At 41.8% G+C, this 19,609-nt stretch overlaps 1 protein-coding gene across 5 annotated transcripts in view; it reads right to left on the reverse strand.

Moving 5' to 3' along the window:
- MRTFA (myocardin related transcription factor A) overlaps positions 1–19,609 on the reverse strand; it is a 151,365-nt gene that overhangs the window by 42,064 nt on the left and 89,692 nt on the right. For 4 of the 5 annotated variants that reach the window (XR_014784296.1, XM_084809907.1, XM_084809909.1 and 1 more), the window contains one exon: positions 13,998–14,063. Coding sequence is in view for 4 of the 5 variants with exons in the window: in XM_084809910.1 (XP_084666036.1) it covers positions 13,998–14,063 (66 nt within the window). In the remaining variant the exon portion in view is untranslated. Of the gene's footprint in view, positions 1–13,997; positions 14,064–14,418; positions 14,438–19,609 lie in introns of those variants that run through there. The other variant, XM_084809908.1, reaches the window with a different exon arrangement.

The raw sequence follows: 19,609 nt of genomic DNA on the forward strand, positions 1-19,609 counted from the left end.
ATCCTAGGGAGGACTGGGATTAGGGGATTTGTACTTCCCCAACTGCAGTTTCTTCCCCTCCAATATGCACTTTTGGCTGAAGGAAAGCAAGTGACAGCCCCTTTTCTTTCAATGTAAGGAAGTTCTCTCTCTCTCTTTTAAGCAACAAATATTTTTTGCCATACCTGGGGTGTCCTCTTCTGTGCATGGCCCCATTTCATACCAGTAGGCACAGGGCAACCCACTTCACTATTCAAGGGAACAAGAAGGGCCTGTAACACAATGTTACAGTGTGGCAAGCTCCTATTCAGGGTTCCAGCCATGCATAACCTACTTCTTCACCTCAGTTTTCCATTCCCACCCCACCCCATCGAACAGATAGCCAGAATTCTGTGGCCCTTTGGGTGGATAAAAATCAATGATTGTATGTTTTTATTGAAATTGGATTTTTATTTCTTATTTTAAAAATTATAAAGAAAATATCAAATTTCTCTTTCATTTAAAAAATAGCATAGCTACAATTAAGTCTCATCATAAACATCCTACACCTACACAACAGTCTCATAAACAATTAGAGGCTCACACACATTGATAGGAAATTCCATTGAACATGGGCATTCATTTTAGTTTTTCATCTCATGAAAATGGCTCTGTCGTGTCTAACTAACAGATCTTGCTTCTTGAAAGTTCTGGGCTTTTTGTTTCTGTTTCTCTGACAAAAGTCACATGTGCAAAGACACAGGCTGGATAGGATTGTTGTTCTGTGCTTGTATGGTTGTGGAGCTGGGCTAAACAAGGCAGAGGAGTTACTTAAAAGAGAAAGACAATATAACATGCTGGACAGAAATTGGCAATTTTGAAAATAGAAGAAAAACGGATTCTTACATCTTTTAAAAAAACATAAATACTAAATTTCTCTTAACCTAGTTATTATTTAACATGAAATAATCGGGATATAATTAGGTTTGCCGTACAGTTAATCTCTAAACTGAATCAATGCCTCTACCAGATACATTGAGTTAAAGGAGGCTTTTCTATCCAAATGAAGAACCAATCTCATCATTTCTCAAAAATTGGTATTTGCACTCTACCCAGACATTTTCACTTCATGACAGCAACTGGTCTGGTCTGCCCAGTAACTGTCAAACCTTGCTTCGACCTATAAGTCATGGGCATTTCATTTTTGTTTCTTACTTAGTTTTTGTGAGGGCAAGGCTGGGCTAAGACAGAGTGAAAAAAAAAAGCACGACAATGGAAAGAAAAATCTGCCTGTATTCCCATACTTAGGCTGCAATCATATAACTACCTGCCTGGAAGAAAACCCTATTCTGAGTCAACAAATTAACCTCAAACTATCATGGGTGCTAGCAATATATGGGGATATTTTAAAGATGTTGTGACCTAGTTTGCAAGTAACAGCAATTCCTGGGTTGTTTAACCAAGGAATTGACATGGCCAAGTAGGAGCCTCCCACATGCTCCTCACTTCCAAACCCAGAAAAAAATTTTTGCTTAGGGGTTAAACAACCCAGAATTAAGCCAATAATTGCTCATGGTTTTATTGTGGGTTTGAATGTCACAATAACTGACTGAAAATTCTTGGGTTGTTGACTGAAAGTAGAAGTGACAAGCACGCAGGAGGCAGTGTGGTCACTTGGCCATGGCAATTCCTGGTTTAAACAACCCAGGAATCGCCATTATGTGTGAACCAGGTCAACCCCTCTATGGGTAAAAAAGGAAAAGCACGCAAACTATATACAGTGAGATGCAAGCCCTCCTTGTAAGAATGCAACAGTGTAAATAACACTGAAATTAACATAGTTTGGTGGTTAGATCTGCACCATTGTTCTTGAAACCTATGATTCTATGATCTGACTGTCAGTCCTTGAGTTCACTATTAGTGTATATCATAATACTGTATGGCTGTCAAAACCCTGTGACTCAAAGAAACAGAAAGTGTTTATACCTGATTTCTGGTGGTGGAAGTACTGAGTCTACATGCTTATTCACCCAACAACAGTCTTACTGCCAAGCAGTTGGATTTTATCTGAGTAACTGACTCCCTGAAAATTGTCTAGCTGTCTAATAAAAAGCTTGAGTTGCAAAAGATATTTTGCTTGCCCTCAAGAATTCCAGTTCATTTTGCTTTGATGAACATGCACCATTTCTGAAAGCATGTTTAGCTTGACTGCCTTGCTTGTTCCGAGCAGCCCTAAGAGCAGCTCCAGGTGAAACCTGAAACCATCACATTCTCCATGCCTCCTCCCCTTTTGTAAGGTTTTGCTGGATGAAGGGATCTGGAGATCCTGAAAACGTCCACATTGGTTGACCTAATAAAGCTATTAGTATCCCATGCGAGACTGCATTCAGATTTAAGAATCAACATACACTGGATTCCAAAGAATCAATGTCCTCCAAGGAGGAACTCAACAAATCTTGACTCCTCACTTTGAAAGCAGTCTGCATAAATGTATTTTGTAACAAAATTGGGCAAATACACAGGAAATATTCAGCTGCCATCTCCTTGCTATAGCTTCAGATTTGCATTACAGTGAATCCAATCAGAGATGATGCTATTAAAAAAGGATGATGCGGATGAAAGCACGTATTTGTGTATTAAGTATTTGTCATAGCTCAAACAGAAGATTATATTAACAGCCATTGTACTGATATTCCAGATTGTCAATATTACAGTCAGTAAAGACAGACCTGTGCCTTTCTTATTCTAAAAACTAAGAACATTTGCTACAATCCAGAGGGTTCACAGAAGGGCCGGTTCACACATCATGATGAGCCACTCTGAAAATAAGCCACAGTGGGTTACTTATTCATTCGGTAACCCATGTTACTCTAAATAGACGGTGGCCTGTTTCCCCCTTAGTCTTCCTGAACACCTCCAGCCCACATTCCACGGGCCTTTGCGGCACAAACCCTCTTGTATCCTCATCCCTATGGAGGGAAACATTTCCAGCTTCCTGCCCCACTCCACTCGTTACCCCTTTTCTGCGCAATTTTCCATTCACAACCTCCCCCCCCAAAAGTGCTTCAAAAGGATGCAAATGGTTCTCTTTTTTTTCTGTCACTTTCAAATGTGCAATTTGTTTCTCAGTTCTTCTTCATGGCAGTGCTGGAGAAGGCGAGCACATATGAGCCCAAGCCTCACCTAGACATGTCCTCATAAAACTTAACCATGATTTGGCATGTGAACCAGCTCACAAGAGTTTAGTTCAAAGTATGACCAACTAAACACCGGAATGTATGGAAACAAATGGATTGGTATATACACAACTTGTATATAACACACTTTTAGTACAATTTCAGGAGCTGTTAGGGTTATTGATAGTTACGTGTTCTGCAGGGATTTAGGTAGAGAGAATTGCTGCATTCTGGTCACTTGCACCAATTTAGATGGGCTTCACACAGTCACACTAACACCATGCTACATGCTACATACCACTAATTTAGATCTTTCATATTAACCAACAGTAAATCGGTCACAATCACTCAAGGAAATCGTTTGCAACCATTCTAGCGTAACTGAGAGCAGAAAGCCAACTCTAAATAGACTCCCTTTCTCCAGTGTATTTACTCTGAGCTCAGAATAATTATCCTAAGAGAGAATAATATTAAGTGGTTATAGCTTTCTTAAAGATGTACCTTTACGATAGTTCTTCATAGTAATCAAGTAATCTCAAAATAGAAAGATTCTTCCTCCGACTTGGGATTTACTACATCTATCCCACAAATCAGAAGGAACTACATTTAAACTTGCTTGACGGAAAAGGGACAGACAAGGATGATGCTGAACTGCATTAACAAGAACAAGCCACTGCAAGCCTTGGGCTTGTGCCCCAACTCCTCCTGCAGCATGGTCATGAGGAAATTGGAAGCTTCCATTTTAGATTAATCGCAGGGTAGCAGGTTGGGCTCCATCCAAGGACACTCAAGCAGACTTCCACTCATGAAATGGAAGCAGATTTGGGCAGCAGGGCACATGGTGTAGGGGGAATCCATTCCACCAGTGGTGTCAGTTATGTTGCTGATGGACACCACTGGATAAAACCTGATGTCGAAAACCAAAATTGTGGTTAATCGTCAAACAAGCCATTTTCATAAACTATGAAGTTGGCTTGTTTCAACAAACCATATTTAGGATTAACCACAGTCTGTCTGGGTTTGAATCTCAGAACAAGCTTCCAAACTGTACCTTACAGTTGCACTGGAAGAGGAGGGAGGAACACACAGGCCCAAGGCTCGCTATGGCTCATTCATGTAACACTAAACTATGGTTTAGTATTACATCCAAACAAGATTATTTATATAAGTGCATACACAGGAACCCAGGCTGGTAAAGTGTAGAAATATTGATTTTCACAGTCAGAGATCCTGGGGACTAATACAGGCTACTTTGTGGAGGGTTGAGCAGATTATTTCCTTTGGCTTGGACCATCCTTCCTGAATTCTACTAACTTTCACATTCAATTACAATGACCCAGCACGACAGTGAGAGTACAAGATGAGTATAGGTTGTCGTTGAATTGTGAGTTGTTGGCTCTCTTCACAGCTGGCATTTTATCCTACCACAAACCAGTCCTTTTGATTCCTGATCCTTTCCGGGATTTAGACTGGCCCTGTATACAGGTATCTCTCATAGTGCTTCCCTCCACTGTATTCCTTTTCACAGCTAGGTGGAGCTGCACAGAAAAATCAGGACAGGTGGCGGCTGCTGGCCACTTGCCCCTGCCCCTCTCCTGATCATTGGTTCCTGAAAATGACTGATGGCTCTGCCCTGTCCTTCCACTCCTTTGTCCCTCCTGCCTTCCATCCTCCACCCCCCTGCACCCCGCTGTTGCTGCTCTTCCCCCTAATTCTGGCCTCCCATCAACTGGCTTGCTTCCCCTCCTGCACTGCTATTGCTCTTCCCCCTAATTCTATCTTCCCAACAACCCTGAAAGGTGGGCTAGGAGAAGAGATAATGGCTGGCTTTCTCCCCCCCCCCACACACACACACAGTTTTTGCTCTTCCCCCTCATTTTGGCTTCCCATCAACTGGCTTGCTCCCCCCCCCTCCACCCCCATTTTGCTCTTCCCCCTAATTCTGGCCTCCCATCAACTGGCTTGCTCCCCCCCCCATCCCTCTGAGGGCTGTTGTTGCTCTTCCTCCTAATTCTATCTTCCCAATGACCCTGTAAGGTGGGCAGATGCACAGGCTCGACATGAGTCCACCTTGTGATCCCATCCCACCGCCACAAAGTCAAGTCATGCTGGGCTTTCAGTGTACTGTATCTGTGATGCTACAGCCAATCCCCTGCACAGTGGCAAGGCATTAACCACCCCAAGCCCCTTCTCTTGTCCTTCTCTTTTCTGTGCCTTATCTGGGATTTTTGGTTCTGTGGTCCATAGAGAGATTTGGATTGCATTTAATCTGGTCCACATTTTCAGGTCCAGCCTTCCATTCACAAAGCCAGGAGCTCTAGTTTGCCTGTGCCTGTGTTTTTTCAAGGAGGGAGGGAATGCCTCTTGGAAGCAAATTGACTTTAAGGTTTCTTTCCGATGTGGAGGCGATGGAGACCACCTTACCCACCTCAGCATTATTGCCTTATCTAAAACAACTCCATAAAAGAATAAGAAACTATTAAAAATGACCATTCCAAGCTCTGCATGATGAATTTATTCAGAAGAGGAGAAAAGGCACCTTTAATACCCATTGAAATCCTAACTGTTAAGCCTTTCTCCTGCGTGGCTGAGAAGGGAGCCTCCCCCATTCACCCTGGGAGGAAAAAAGCCCATCAAACTGGTGAGCAAAAGGAAGAAGCAGTCAGGGGCTAGGGAGTACGGTCCTCTTCTCATAGATAAAAAGTCCACTGAGGTCAATGGGAGGGAGAGGTTCCAAGTACATGCATTGAAGGGGATGGGAGACCTTAAGACTGCTACTCTAAGTAGAGTTACAGTGCACTCCTATGCATGTCTACTCAGAAGCAAGCCACACTGTTTTCAATGGCACTTTCAATGGAATGAGAGAAACCTATGAGTAAAGAAGAACGAGCGCTCTAAAAAACCAAAATGTGAAGGTGGCTGATGTTGAATAGTAGGATGTTGTGTTGTGTGAACCTAGCTGTGCCAACAAACTATGGTTTGTTAACCACAAACAACCCATAGTTCAGATCCCAACAACAAACCATGGGTTCTCTTCATGAAAGAAATGTGAATGAAGTTATAGAGGGTAAATGAAAAACACTTCTTAATTCCTTTGGACAAACAGGACTCCATCAATGCCATTCTATATTGATCACAAAGGGGCACTACAGAACAGAAGAAGGAACCAAAGATAGGAATATCTCAGCAAAACTGCCATCTCCATGCTGCTTGTCTCGTAACAGTGAAAGAGACCAAGGTTTATGTAAAGCGCTAACCACATCTTGCTCAGGCTATACTTTCACAATCGATTTCTGTGGATTTCCTTCCTGCCTAGTGGTTTGGAAGTGTTGACAGTATCCAGTGACCTGCAGAATGCACTCACCATCTATGTTTCAGAGTTGTACTGTTTTCAACTGGGCCTAGGAGAGATATCTCCTGTGGTTTTACCTCCAAATTTCATTAAAAGTGGCCTACAGTACGGCCATTTCTGTCCTGGAAGATAACTGTATTTTGAAGTATGTCAGGATACTAATAGTCTCAAATTAGGGATGCTGGAGAAATTCGAGATGGACTAATATGAGCTCGGATTTCTAAGAATCCAACCTGCGGAATCCGCTGCAGAGCGACCCCTTCAGGCCACATGAAGTCAGTGGACTTTCTGATTCCCCCCCGCCCCAATTTACGCATATTTATTCATAGGAAAATACATTTCTGCTAAGGAAAAGTTGAATGGAATGGGGGACAACACGCTAAATATTAAGTACTAAGGTAAATTATGTAAATAGTTACAAAACCTCTTACATAATTATTTGTGCATTTTTCTGCACGACGAGCAAAAAAATTTACAACAGTCTGTGAGTGGATGACAGAACAAACGGCACCTGACGATCCGTGAAACACAAAGACGGAGCAGATTTTACACAGTTCGTACATTCCTAGTCTCAATCCGTAGCCTTACATATGGAAGTACAACTGTTGAGGATGCCATTAGGCCTAATAACCTTTGTACAAGTGTCATAGAATCATAGAATAGTAGGATTGGAAGGGGCCTATAAGACCCATCGAGTCCAGCATCCATGCTTGTCATGGGTTCACTTTGAAATCTTTGCACAGACCCACCTTTTATGCCTCTCTTTTCCCTGGAACAAATTTTTCTGTTTGTAAATTTGAGTCCAGTACAGTCTCAATACAGGCTATCGTCTGTATAGGCTCTGGATGAGTCTTCTTCTGAAAAAGTAGGAGGTCTGATTCTAAAGAACAGAGATATCAAGGAACAACAGCGTGCATGAAGGAGGAGCTGGATTTTTAAAAAAATGTATCAAGGAAATGATCCCATGGTACAGAGTTCCAATATCTGCTTTACTTCACATTAAAAGGTCTCAAACGGCTAGTAGTGTTGCAAGCGCTTCTATTTTGTGACCTATATGGTACAACATTGTTATATTCCTCAAAATAATTCATTTAGCTTTATTTTATTAATTGCTTTCCTCCTTTCCTCCAAGGAACTCAAGGCAGGGTATATTGTGTGTTCTTTGTGTGTGATGTGCAAACCAGTCAGGGGGTCTACTTGCATTTGCCCTGAGGTCTGGATGAGAAGCAGTGGAACAGGCTCCTGCTGTTTCTAACTTTCTCCATACTGCAGCACAACTGAAAGAAATCCCTGCCTATCCCCCAAGTCCCCTCTGTGTAACACAGAGGAGGGAGTTGGTGGGAAGCACAAGTAGAGGTTAACTAGTAAGCCAATTTGTCCACTGCATGTATAGAGAACACAGGAAGCTGCCTTATATCAAGTGAGACCATTGGTTCTTCTAACCTCAGTATTGTTGACACTGACTGGTAGTGGCTCTCTGGGATTCAGACAGGGTTTTTCTCTAGCCCTATCTGGAGATAATGGGGATTGAAACTCGGACTTTTTGCATAAAAAACATGTGCTTGACCTCTGAGCTATGGCCCTTCCACTGATAATCTAATTGAGTCCTGTGCTGCATATATGCTAGCCATACTCTGACCCTGCCATGAAGAAACAAAAATTTACCTAGTTCTAGAAATGGTGCTTTTAAGTGAGTAGTTCTGCTGGGGACAGGCACAATGTGTTAGGAAACGTTGGAACTGTCTATTGTCCATGCTGTTTATGTAGAGTGTATGCAGGTTTACAAGCTCCAAGTCTGGCAAAGCCCATCACATGTTACAACTTTACACAGGGGAAAATAGTATTTCACTATTAGCATACCAGGAAAGTTAATGAGGGCACACAAAGCAGTTTTAAATCCTCTGGTTTAAAGTATAACAAAAAAAAGGTAGAATTGTAGCCCAGAGGCTACATTCTTCTAAAAGGACATGGGTTGTTTTCGATGGGTATTTAAGCAAGCTTAAGTGTACTTGGGAAAAATAAATGTAAAATCTTTTTTTCTTTACTCCACCCTCAGAAACAGATCTATTTTAGAACAAACTGCTCTATCTCAAATCTGTTCTAGGAAGAAAGACCAAAAACGTAAAGATAGCACCCACTTAAATGATCAAAAGGGGCCTACTAGCTCATTGACTCAGTACTTCTAATCCTAAGCACTTGGCAATCTGGATAAGTTTATAAAAGAACTATATGTCTGAAATATCCAATCCTAGGTCTCGAGTCTTTAACATTTGGAACTATTTAAATTAGGTACGTTTACAGAAGAGATGCCCAGCAGGATCAAGCAAGGCACCTCTCAAAAGCATGACCAAGGAGCGCCGTAAGACATACCTGAACATTTTCACATTGAATGTGCACAGGGGCAAGGATGGAGGAAACCCTGGGCATTTCTGACCTCAGGGTAGTCCCCATTCTAAACTAGGAACAACAGAGTGATTCTGAGAGTTCTATAACAGAAAATATGAATTAGGATCATGCCAGCCAGCTTTCACCATTAAAACGGAAGTTATAATTTTAAAAAGACAGTTTTTTATTGCATGTTTGGTATTCAAGTCACTATATGCCAAATTGAAAATAGCAAGTTCTCTGGATTCCAACATACTCTAGACCTGGGGGGAATCTCAATGGGTTTAGTTCACTCTCCACTTTGTTCTGCTTTTTACTGAAGTCATATCTGCTCTGTCTGGGGACACATGGGACCAGAAAATCTGGATTATCCCAAAGCTAGCCTGGGGCTCTGGGCAGGTCACACGGAAGTTTACTGAGAACTGTTTGGGTGGCTTCTGGATGGAGAAGTATCATGTATCACATCATCATGTAGAGAGTTTGTTCCCTCCCACCCACTCTTGCCTTGTTCCACCCTTTCTGCTTTCTCTGGCTAGTGCGTGTGTTAGCACCCCCTGCTTCCCCAACCTATGCCCGACTCCCCCCCATTTTTGTTTATTATTGTCCTCTAAAACTGCAATAGTGCAATAGCTACAGGACTAAATGCGCAGAATCTTGTTTTCATTTAATTTGGGATGGTGGAACTATAGGGTGGAGTAGTTTCTTCCTGGGGGGCTTTGCCCTGTCTCTGTAGTTGTGTTTGTGCCTTTCAAAGTACTTCAGAAGGTGCACCTAAAGCGCAATTTTGCTTAGCCACAACTGTCATCAGCACTATTCAATGTCCCACTGGAGGTGTGCTGTCATTTCACTGTAGCGCTATAAAGAGCATATGTATTCCTCTACAAATGTGTTATTTCAAATAGCTTTTTAAATGTGCAATTGCGGAGTCCCGCAGTAACTACTTCAGGAACTGTGATCTGGCCATAACTTCCTTGCCTAGAGCAGCACGCGTGGGCACTGTGAGTCTTTACTCCCTTAAGGTGCTTTTACCAGTGTAAGCCTTAGCCCCTGAAACCCTCTGTACTAGCTTGCCCAATAAATACGCTTTAGCGTGCTCCCGCAGTGATGACTTTAAATGTCCAAGATTTGATACACTTTACAGTCCACAGGCAGCTGTGGTTGGTGAACATGGAGTGCAATGTAGCGCTTTTACGCCTTGCTTTTTTAAGTTAGAGACTGCCCAGCGGAGCACACCTATACTTTGCAAGGATGGCTACCAGAGTTTAGTGGTATATGAGGTGAAGTACATACCATGAGGTAGCTCAGAACTCCTGAGCGGCCAGCTGCGAAATGGTGGAAACACTGGGGAAACACAGGAGGGGAAACACCCCTTGACCATGGTCAGTGAGTCACAGCCAGGTGAAAGACACACCCCTGGGCAGGGCTATCATGCTGAAGTAAATGCGGAGGGTTGGTGCACACCGCAACAGAAGCAGACAGGCTGAATTAAGGAAAACAATCAGCCTAAAAGTAGTCTCAAAAAAACTGCTTTTTCTAATGAAAATCTCCAGGGTGGCCACAGGATGGCCACAACGTCATGTGCCCTGAACGACCTCCAAACACAGCAAACCCCCCGTGGGGCAACCCCAGGAGTGGGCAGAAGGTAGATCTCCAGATGCTTTGGATTTCAACTCCCAAAAGCCCCTTGCAAGCATGGCCAATGGTCAGGAATGCTATGAGTTGAACTCCAAAGTATCTGGAGATCTACTTTTCAACCACCCCTGTTCTAAACATCATATCTAGACATGGAATGCAGGGTCGTACTATGCAAACAGAGGCTTGCTCAGTTCTCCGGTGTTCCCACTGGAACAAAGTAAGATAGCTTCAATCTTGAATACAGCTGAGAGGAGCTAAACCTGGCCCTCAGCCCAGTCACTGAGATCACCAGGACAGGCTAGGCCTCCACCTCAGTGATGACTTTGAGTCCTTTTACTTTTTCCCCATATAACTGAATGGCTCCCACTCATGGCCATGTGGAAAAATAAAGCACTGCCCTCCGGAACTTAACCAGCCTACCAGCCTTGAAAACAGGTGGCCTGGCCTCCATTAACAAGAACCCTATAGGACAGCACTCCCAGCATTCCTTCCCCCACATGTATACTGCACCCATCATAATAAAGGACATTTAAGCAGTAATTGATTTCTTTAAATAAACAACAGAGCATGGAGCATCTTCTAGCTTAATGTACACTCTGAATAACAACACACTACAGAATGAAATACAGGCTGCTCACCCCATGTATCTATAGCTATAGAGAGAAACTGTATAGAGAGAAATCCATCCAATATATGTAAGGAAGAGTGCAAATAATCAGGACTGAAACATGAATTGGCTGATCAACCCATATGATCAATTAAAGATTTTGTGAACTCCCACTCAGTCATGAAGCTCCGTAGGTGACTGAGGGCCAGTTATGCTTTCTCAGCCTGCCCACTGACATTTAAATTGAGAACTAGAGGTACCCTATTAAGACATTATGAATTGAAAGCTACTTCATTGCTCCACCCATTACAACCCCCCCCGACATAATCTTCCTATCTATTCAAATAATCACAATTATATAAATATAATGCAGTTTTCTTTTTTACTTTCCTAGAAAATATGCCTGATTTTTGATGTGTTAATTATCATTCTAAATCTAGAATGTAATTGTAATTGCTTAATCAATTAATAGACTGTAACTGTTGCTTAAATTATTAGCATTTCTTTAAATGACAGCCCCACAAATAGGACATGAGGATGACTGTGGAGAATGAGAACATGACTTGAGCCCAGCTATGTCCTCAAAACCTGGAAAGCAGGCTATTCCCTGAAAATTGGGCTATCAATGTATTAAATAATAAATTATGCCATTCTGCAGATATTTGCACCTATTGCCATGCTGCTTTATTTACTATCCATTCTCTATGACAGGATTCTTAGCCCCACTCTGCAACAGAGAAGCAACAACTTCACCAATTTGCTTGTCAAAATATTATATTCATATATGCTGAAAACTTAAGATCTCAAGTAGTCAAGTTTTATATTAGGTTTTTGCCTATAAGGCACTATTAAACATCCATTGTTCTTAAATGTGTTACTTCTGGTGTCTTTGCTCTGCAAGCTAAGCAGGATAGCGTGCACCCAGAAATCAATCTAAAGATCCCATAACTCTTTTCCGGGCTATGAGAACTCCAGAGACAGGGGGTAAAACAGCTTCGATAGTTATTGACTTATCAAATACACAACACAGTTACAGTTTCAAAAAAACTGAGAATGTTAGTTTCAAAATATTGGATTTTTGAAGTGCTGAGTACTTATCTCCATGCAGGACAACCTCAAAATGACACTTCAAAAAGTATTTGAGAGCCAATTTTAGAACTGTCATAAAGAAGGAGGGGCCACTTGGAAATCAGCCATTCACATGCAATTGTTCCTACCTTTGCTAGGGTTGACAGCATAGATCAATGGAATTTGAAATAACAGATGTGAACAGGCAAACAGATCCATGGAACATTTTTTTAAATCTAGCAAATCTTATGAATATGCTCTGTAAAAATATCCGCCTGAATAGGAGGAATAAAAGCCCAAAGTGGACAGAATAATTTACTTATGCAGAGACAGAAGAAGATCTGTGGGAGAGAAAGCACCTCCCACTCCATCCAACCGCCTCTTTTTCAGCTTTCAAAGATCCAGGAGTACAGGTACAGTCATGTACTTACAACTAATCAATGGACAAAAGTGTGTATTGGTCAGTTTCACATAGGCCTTGTTCACACATAATGTGAACCCATGGTTTATTTAAACTATAGTTCGTTCCCTGTCCTGGCAGATGATCAAACAAACAGTGGTTTGTTTTCTCAGTCCCTCGGTTGTTTGTTTCACTCCTCTATCACCCACTCCCTCCCTGAATGCCAAATGCCTTTACAGAACTGCAGTACTGGCACTTAAAGAGGCTGAGTTTTGTTTTTTACCATTCTTGCCTGCTGTCTCTGTAGTCTGGCGAAACAACCCATGAACAAGTCTGAGTTCACATATAGTGACAACCTATAGAACCACCCACAATTCACAATCCAACAACAAACCATGGGTTCTCTTCATGGGTTGTTTGTTGTTAACAACCCATAGTTCTGGGTTAACATGTAACAATAACCCATGATTCAACAAACGACAGTTAATTAGACCACAGTTTGGTATTATGTGAGAAACAGGTCATAAAGTCCCAGTTGTTACTGTAATAGCTAGGCCTGGTAAAATGAAATGTTAATATTTCTGTGTGCAGCTTATAACTGGAAGTAGTAAGAAAATCCTTCTAAACAATAAATGAGAAATATAGTACCCTCACCACAAAAAGCAACAAGGTAAAGGTGTACTGAGAAAGTGATTGCTAGTTCTTAGCACGGTTAACACACTTTGTGAAGGCTTCAAGGAAAATGCAGAGAATGTGAAAATAATGTCTGCTTTCTTATCTGCCTTTGTGTTATTTCTGCCAGTGCATATGTTCTGTTTTGGCCTATTTTTATCATAATTTTCAATATATAAACAAGTTATTTTCAAAGCATTACTTAGCCCTGCACATATACATTTCATCGTCTTCTTTACCCACATCTGATGAACTAACTGCTGTAGCATTTGTCACCGTGTAATGTAACCTACTGTCTACCACCTTTGGTGCAGAAAAATTGCTTTACTGCATGGACATTTTTCCAGTCAAGGTATTATTAAGCATATGTGCAAGCCAAGCTCCCTGCTCAAATACAACAAAAGTATGCTTGAGGCAGGAAGTCTGCTAAGAAAATGATTACCATGAACTCAGTATTTCAAACATTTCTAGCATGCCAACATCCTCCATTAAGTCCTTTTAGAACTGAATAATACCGCTACTTTTTACTTTGTACATCAGCAAACTTCCAGAAAGCAGGTGCTAGTGTATCAATCCTAGGAAATAAAAATGGCTTTATTTGCACAGGGCTCCCACACTCTACATGGATATTGAAGTGGAATGAATCTTGCAAGGGCAAGACATTTCAAAGCTCTCTCTCTCTCATCTAAATAAAGGTACTCTGCATTCAAAGGGGAAGGATACGTTTAAATAAGTCATACTTACGAGGCATGATCCCTTGGCTAACCAGCTCCTCACGTGTCCGTCGCTGCTGAAGCTTCAACTGTAGCACTGCAATGAGGCAGACAAAGAAATAAGTGGGGAACAGGTTACTGTGACATGCCACAATGCAGAGCACATTTTCATCTTCATTTTATTTTCTTCTAGCTCCAGAAAATTAGTGAGGAGGACAGAAGCCCTGTCATCCCCACCAAGTTCTAACTCTTGCAATTGCAGAAGTAGCCTCAGGCACCAAGGTTTCCGTATTCTGCTGCAGACAGCGGGGGAGAGGAAGTTACAAAGCATTTTAGCAGGTTGATAAAAATCCACTAAATATGAGAACAGAGCCTGTTGCTCAAGAACTCCTAGAGCACCAAACCCCAATGCAAATTATGAAACTGTAAAAACAAGAAGAGACTACACAAACCGATACGTAGGATTCAAATAGAACTTCATGTTTATCAAAGCATTAATTAATGTACACCCACATTTATCACTAACAGCTATCTGTGAAACACATGATTTCCCCTATTTCATACCTCCAATGTTTACACTACCACCGTCTCCGAAAAATGAGATTCACAAAACATTCATAGTTGCTCCACTTCAAGAGTTAAAAGGATTCCTCAGAAATCATTTAGATGTTCATGCTCAAGGGCACATAACATGGATTACTTTCTTCTGAAAGTACTTTAATTATCCTTTATTCTCACAATCCAGGTAGTTAGTGGCTGAAGATATACATCTACACTCTCTTAAAGCAAAGAGAAAGTACAGTTCTAAGGTATACTAATAACTGTGAAAAGAGAACAAAGAAATTATTCTGGGAAGTTAAACGGAAGGAAAAGATACTCTGTTTATGAGTCTTATAACTTTAGATGCTTTTCTATACAGAAGTAAGCACAAAAATAATAAAGCTGCAGTATGCCAACAACTATGGCTGGCATTCACAATATGAATATAAAATATATGGAAATCAGAGTAAGATTATGTACTTTCAGAAGGTGCTGGTTGCACCCATTGGCTCCAGCTATATTTTTGATGTTGTCCTCTGCACTGGTAAGAGGAATTGCTTTGGCCATTCCATTTAAGGAGGCTTGGATTGTTGTAGTCATATAAGACCTCACCATTTTCACATGTGTATATACAACCCTGCCAACTGAGGAGAATACTTCATGCATCTGATTAAGTTCTCTAGCCTACAAAGACTTATGCCATAATAAATGTGTTAGTCTTTATGGTCCAACATGACTATTTGTTGTTTTTCCTGCTACAGACTAAGACAGCTATCTGTCTGGAAGTTAAAACCAGGAGTGTAACATAAAGCTCTCTGACAACAGTTGAGCAGCATCTGAAATCTAAGAAGAAACAGCACTAAATAGTAGTACAGTTTTCCACTGTCTTCATAAAATATTAGCTGTTCACACATAACAATACAACAGAATTGCTGGCTTATCCTGGTTTACTGTGAACAAGTAGCCTGCTGATGTACACAGCAAATTTGCTCCCACTTCACTCTTCCTTTTGCACGAGTGGGCAAAACAAACCAGAAATCGAAAGCTTCATGTGATGTCCAAACCTGGGCTCATTGTTGCTCCCAAAGAAGCCGGGATTTGTTAGGCAACAAACCCTAGTTTACTCCTAGCTGATGAGCCAGGCTTGTTTGGTGGTAACAAACCAAGAGCCCAAGTTCTGACATCACAAACATCTATTCATTTCTGGTTAGCTTTACCTGCTCCTGCAAAGCAGGAAGAAACAACCTGCATGCACCAGCATGCTGTTTATTCACAGTAAACCAGGGTAAGCCAGCAATTCTGGCTTATTGTTGGTGTGCAAATGTGGCTGTTATCTATTAATGTGTGCCCCAATGTCTGTACAGTCTTAATTTTTTATGGTTTTGATTTCCTAATGATTGCAAAATTCATGTCAGTACACAATCTTCACAGTGAGTTTCACTAGCGAAAATTCCTCTCCATTGGTAAGTAGCTGAGATAAAAGAAAAGCACAGTCCCTGCCTACTGGATTGGATGTGCTCTCTGGTGCGAAGAAAAATACGTGGAGTTATTTTAGTCTGATACTGGCACTCTGCACTACTTTGGGATTTGCAATCCCAAATCTTTAGTTTTCAAAGTCCATGTGCAATGCCACATTAGTTATTAAAAATGCAATAAATGGAAGGTTGTATTAAAAAAAAACACTTACCAACAGCCTACAAGCAGACATGTGCCTTATCCCAAACACAAGGCATCTATTTGTGAATTTTACTATTCAGATGACACTAGTATTACAGGAATGGATTTCCAGAGTAATTCTGCAAGATGACAACATTTTTATTTATTATTTATTTGTGAATTTATGAGTTGCCTTTTGGCACAAATAGGGGCCCCTATTTGGAACATGCTTATAACATTTATAACACAAAAAGTCTCTTTTCCTGAGAGCCGAAGCTTAGAAAAAATTAAATGAAAACTGGGATCAAGTTTCTCTAGAAGGAACATAGACCAAAACTGTTCAAACTGAATGGATATTCAGAAATAATTTGCAGAGGGGTAGGTGTTAGTCCCTTGCAGCAAAAACAAATAAAAGAATCATGGCATCCTAATGACTAATAAATTTATTACGGGGTAAGTTTTTGTAGGCTATAATTCATAAGTATACATATTTGAGATATTAAATATAACAATAATACTATACTGTCTTCCTTCATGAGATAAAGCTTAAAAAAAACCTCACTGCCAAAACATTGCAGCAATCAAGCGAAGCCACTGAAAGGGTGGGTCAAAACAGTACAGCACAAACTGTTTGAGAATAGGAAGTGAAAACACCCATTGTAGCCAGATGAAAGCATAGGAGAGGAACTTTAGGTAGGTTGAAAGCAGTTACCCAAGAAGTCTGCAATTTAAGATGAAAAGGGCACTGTCAAGTAGGCTATGCTTTCATACTGAAAAGAATGGAAGTGATACTTCCCATATCCATCTAATGGACTCTAGTCCATGAAAATGTATGCCATACTAAACGTGTTACTGAATGACAGTGGGCTCCCCAGCCATGAAAGGACATATCCGTGGTGACTGTTAGGGGTGGATGGGGAGTCCAGAAGCTGAGCCCCTGTAAGAGGTGTGTCAGAATTATCCACCAGTGTACGGAATGTCAAGTTGAATCAGGAAGAGATAAGAGACAGGTCTAGAAGTCTGTTTCTGGGTTGAAGACTCATAGGAACTATGACTGGAGTAGTCTCATACGAAGGCATGCTAATGGAATTACTGAGGTGGTGGAGGCTATGACGCTAAGGCGGCTCTGGATGCTGGTTGCTCACCATTGGTGGGGAGCCTCTAGTTTCAATGCGAGACATCATAAAGTGTCTGCTCTGTCCTCTGGTAGGTAGGCGTGGGCTCGAGTGGAGTCAAGATGTGTCCCTATGCATTGTCAGGTTCAAGATGGGATGAAACAGGATTTTTCTTTGTTGGACCTGCGGGCCGAGAGATTCCAGAAGCATCAGGACAATGTTAATGTTGGTTCTGAGGCAGTGGTGAGAGGGGACTACGAAGAGCTAGTCGTCTCTATATGGAAAAACAATGATCCCTTCCCCTGAAGTCTCAGATCTATCACCACTACTGCCATATAGTTTGTAGACTCTTGGAGCCATGGCCAAGCCAAAAGGGAAAACCTTGAACTGGAAGAGTTTGTACCCAAGGTGAATCTGAGAAAGGGGCAAGAAGCAGGGTGTATAGCAATGTGGAAGTAAGTGCTGCGATGATCTGTTGTTGTGAACCAGTCTCCCTAATGCAGAAGGGGAAGAATGGAGGAGAATGAAGGCTGAGTATAGGTCAAAGATCGCCATCCTTTCTAGGGACTGTAAAGTACCTGGAGAAGAAACCAGTGGTCCTTTGAGCAGGGGAGGGTTTTTTCTATCGCACCTTTGCTCAAGGGGGCTTCTTCTCTACTCTTAGAACACAAGTAGAGTAAATAAGAGTGGAAGATCCCTGGGGGGGATATTGGAATTTGATGGAATACCCTCGGGGAATAATAGAAAGTACCCACTTGGTGGTGGTGATCAACCTCCAGGCATGGAGAAAGGGTCTGAGCCTGTGCTGGTGAAAAAAATCCAGTGGTTGGGCTCCCGTGTAGGAGTCAAAGATACCATTTTGTTTGGTCAGGGTGTTTACTACGGGTGGGTTGATCTGAAATGGTCTTTTTGAGTGAAAGGAGGAGTACAAGCCTTGTTTGGAAGCTTGGTTCAGGCCCAAGTCGGTTCGCTCCAAGGTGGCCACTGGTGTTGCCAATATAGACTTGGTCAGTTTGCAGAGGCCACCAAGGATTGGGATCCCATTCCCATCTTTTGGGTAGATGTCTTCATTTTGTAGATGTGGTTGAAGGTGTCATCTGTGCATGTAGTGAAAAGGCCTTCACCATCAAACAGGAGGTAAATCTAGCTTCCTGGTAGAGTCCTGCAGTATGGAGCCAGGCATAACCTCTCAATCAAATAGCAGCTGCCATGGCCTCTGAGCCGCAATCAGCCATGTGGCAGGCTGCGTTTATCTGTTGGTCTGCTAACCTGTGGGCTTCAGCTTGGTATATAATCGCCAGGTTTTTGATGACTTCTGGGAGACAGTCAAAGAAGGTTGCTGTTTTTCCCCATAAGAACTGTTGGTAGGCTGCCATGAATGCCTCACCGTTTGCCATACAGAGTGACAGGGCTGCAGTGGAGTAGATTCAGCATCCCACTGAGTCTAACTTTCTTCCCGCTGAACCCATGGGAGCAGAGTGAGGCTTTTGTTTTGCCTTTGACTGGGAAACTTCCACTATTATGGAGTTTGGCATGGGGCACTGGAAGAGGAAGGAGCAGTCCTCTTCTTGAACCACTAAGGGATTTTATTATATTTAGTGGTATATAAATATCACAAATACATAAATACATAAACAATATATAATTGTTTCCTGTAGGATACACAGAAGTCCAAATCCTAGATCAGATGTGCTGCAGTAATAATTAGAACATAGGTGTTTGCTTATAAATGAAACATGATGCCATTTTGGAATAGCTTTAGAGAACAACACTTTAATCCCCTGATGGCTGAGGGGAATGTGAACTGTCTGTGCACTTTGGCAGATTATATAGTTTGTAATCATTTAAATGAAGCAGACTGTAAAGAACACCTAGACTAAAGCGGTTATATGGCTGTGTTTCATCTGGGGGAAGAAGACCAGCAATAATTAGTGCTACAATGTGGCATCAACTGGAGTAAAGGGAAGAACCGACATTCATTCCAACTTTCCACTGTACTGCATAGTACTTCTAAGGTGTGCATGAACTGAAGGTTCATCAAGCTTAAATATAGGACAAAACTTACGAAAGTCATTGTCCTTATGGAAGATCATGTAGGGATGATCAACCCATAAGGCTGTCAGGGTTGGATCGGAGCCCATAGAGCCCCAAAGCAGTTCTAATTCTGAGGAAGAGATAGAAACCGTGGGAGAGGAACCCATGTGCTGTTCAGAGGTACTGCCAGAGCGAGAGCCCCTCCCTGCTCACATTCCTGAGAGTGGTAGCGACCCGGGCAGGCAGGCGGAGAGACAACTGGAGCTTCAGGATGCTAAGTGCTGGCGCAGGGACAAGC

This window comes from Heloderma suspectum, chromosome 7, assembly GCF_057233095.1.
Source record: "Heloderma suspectum isolate Gila_16-S chromosome 7, 16-S_ref, whole genome shotgun sequence".
Taxonomy (NCBI): domain Eukaryota; kingdom Metazoa; phylum Chordata; class Lepidosauria; order Squamata; family Helodermatidae; genus Heloderma; species Heloderma suspectum.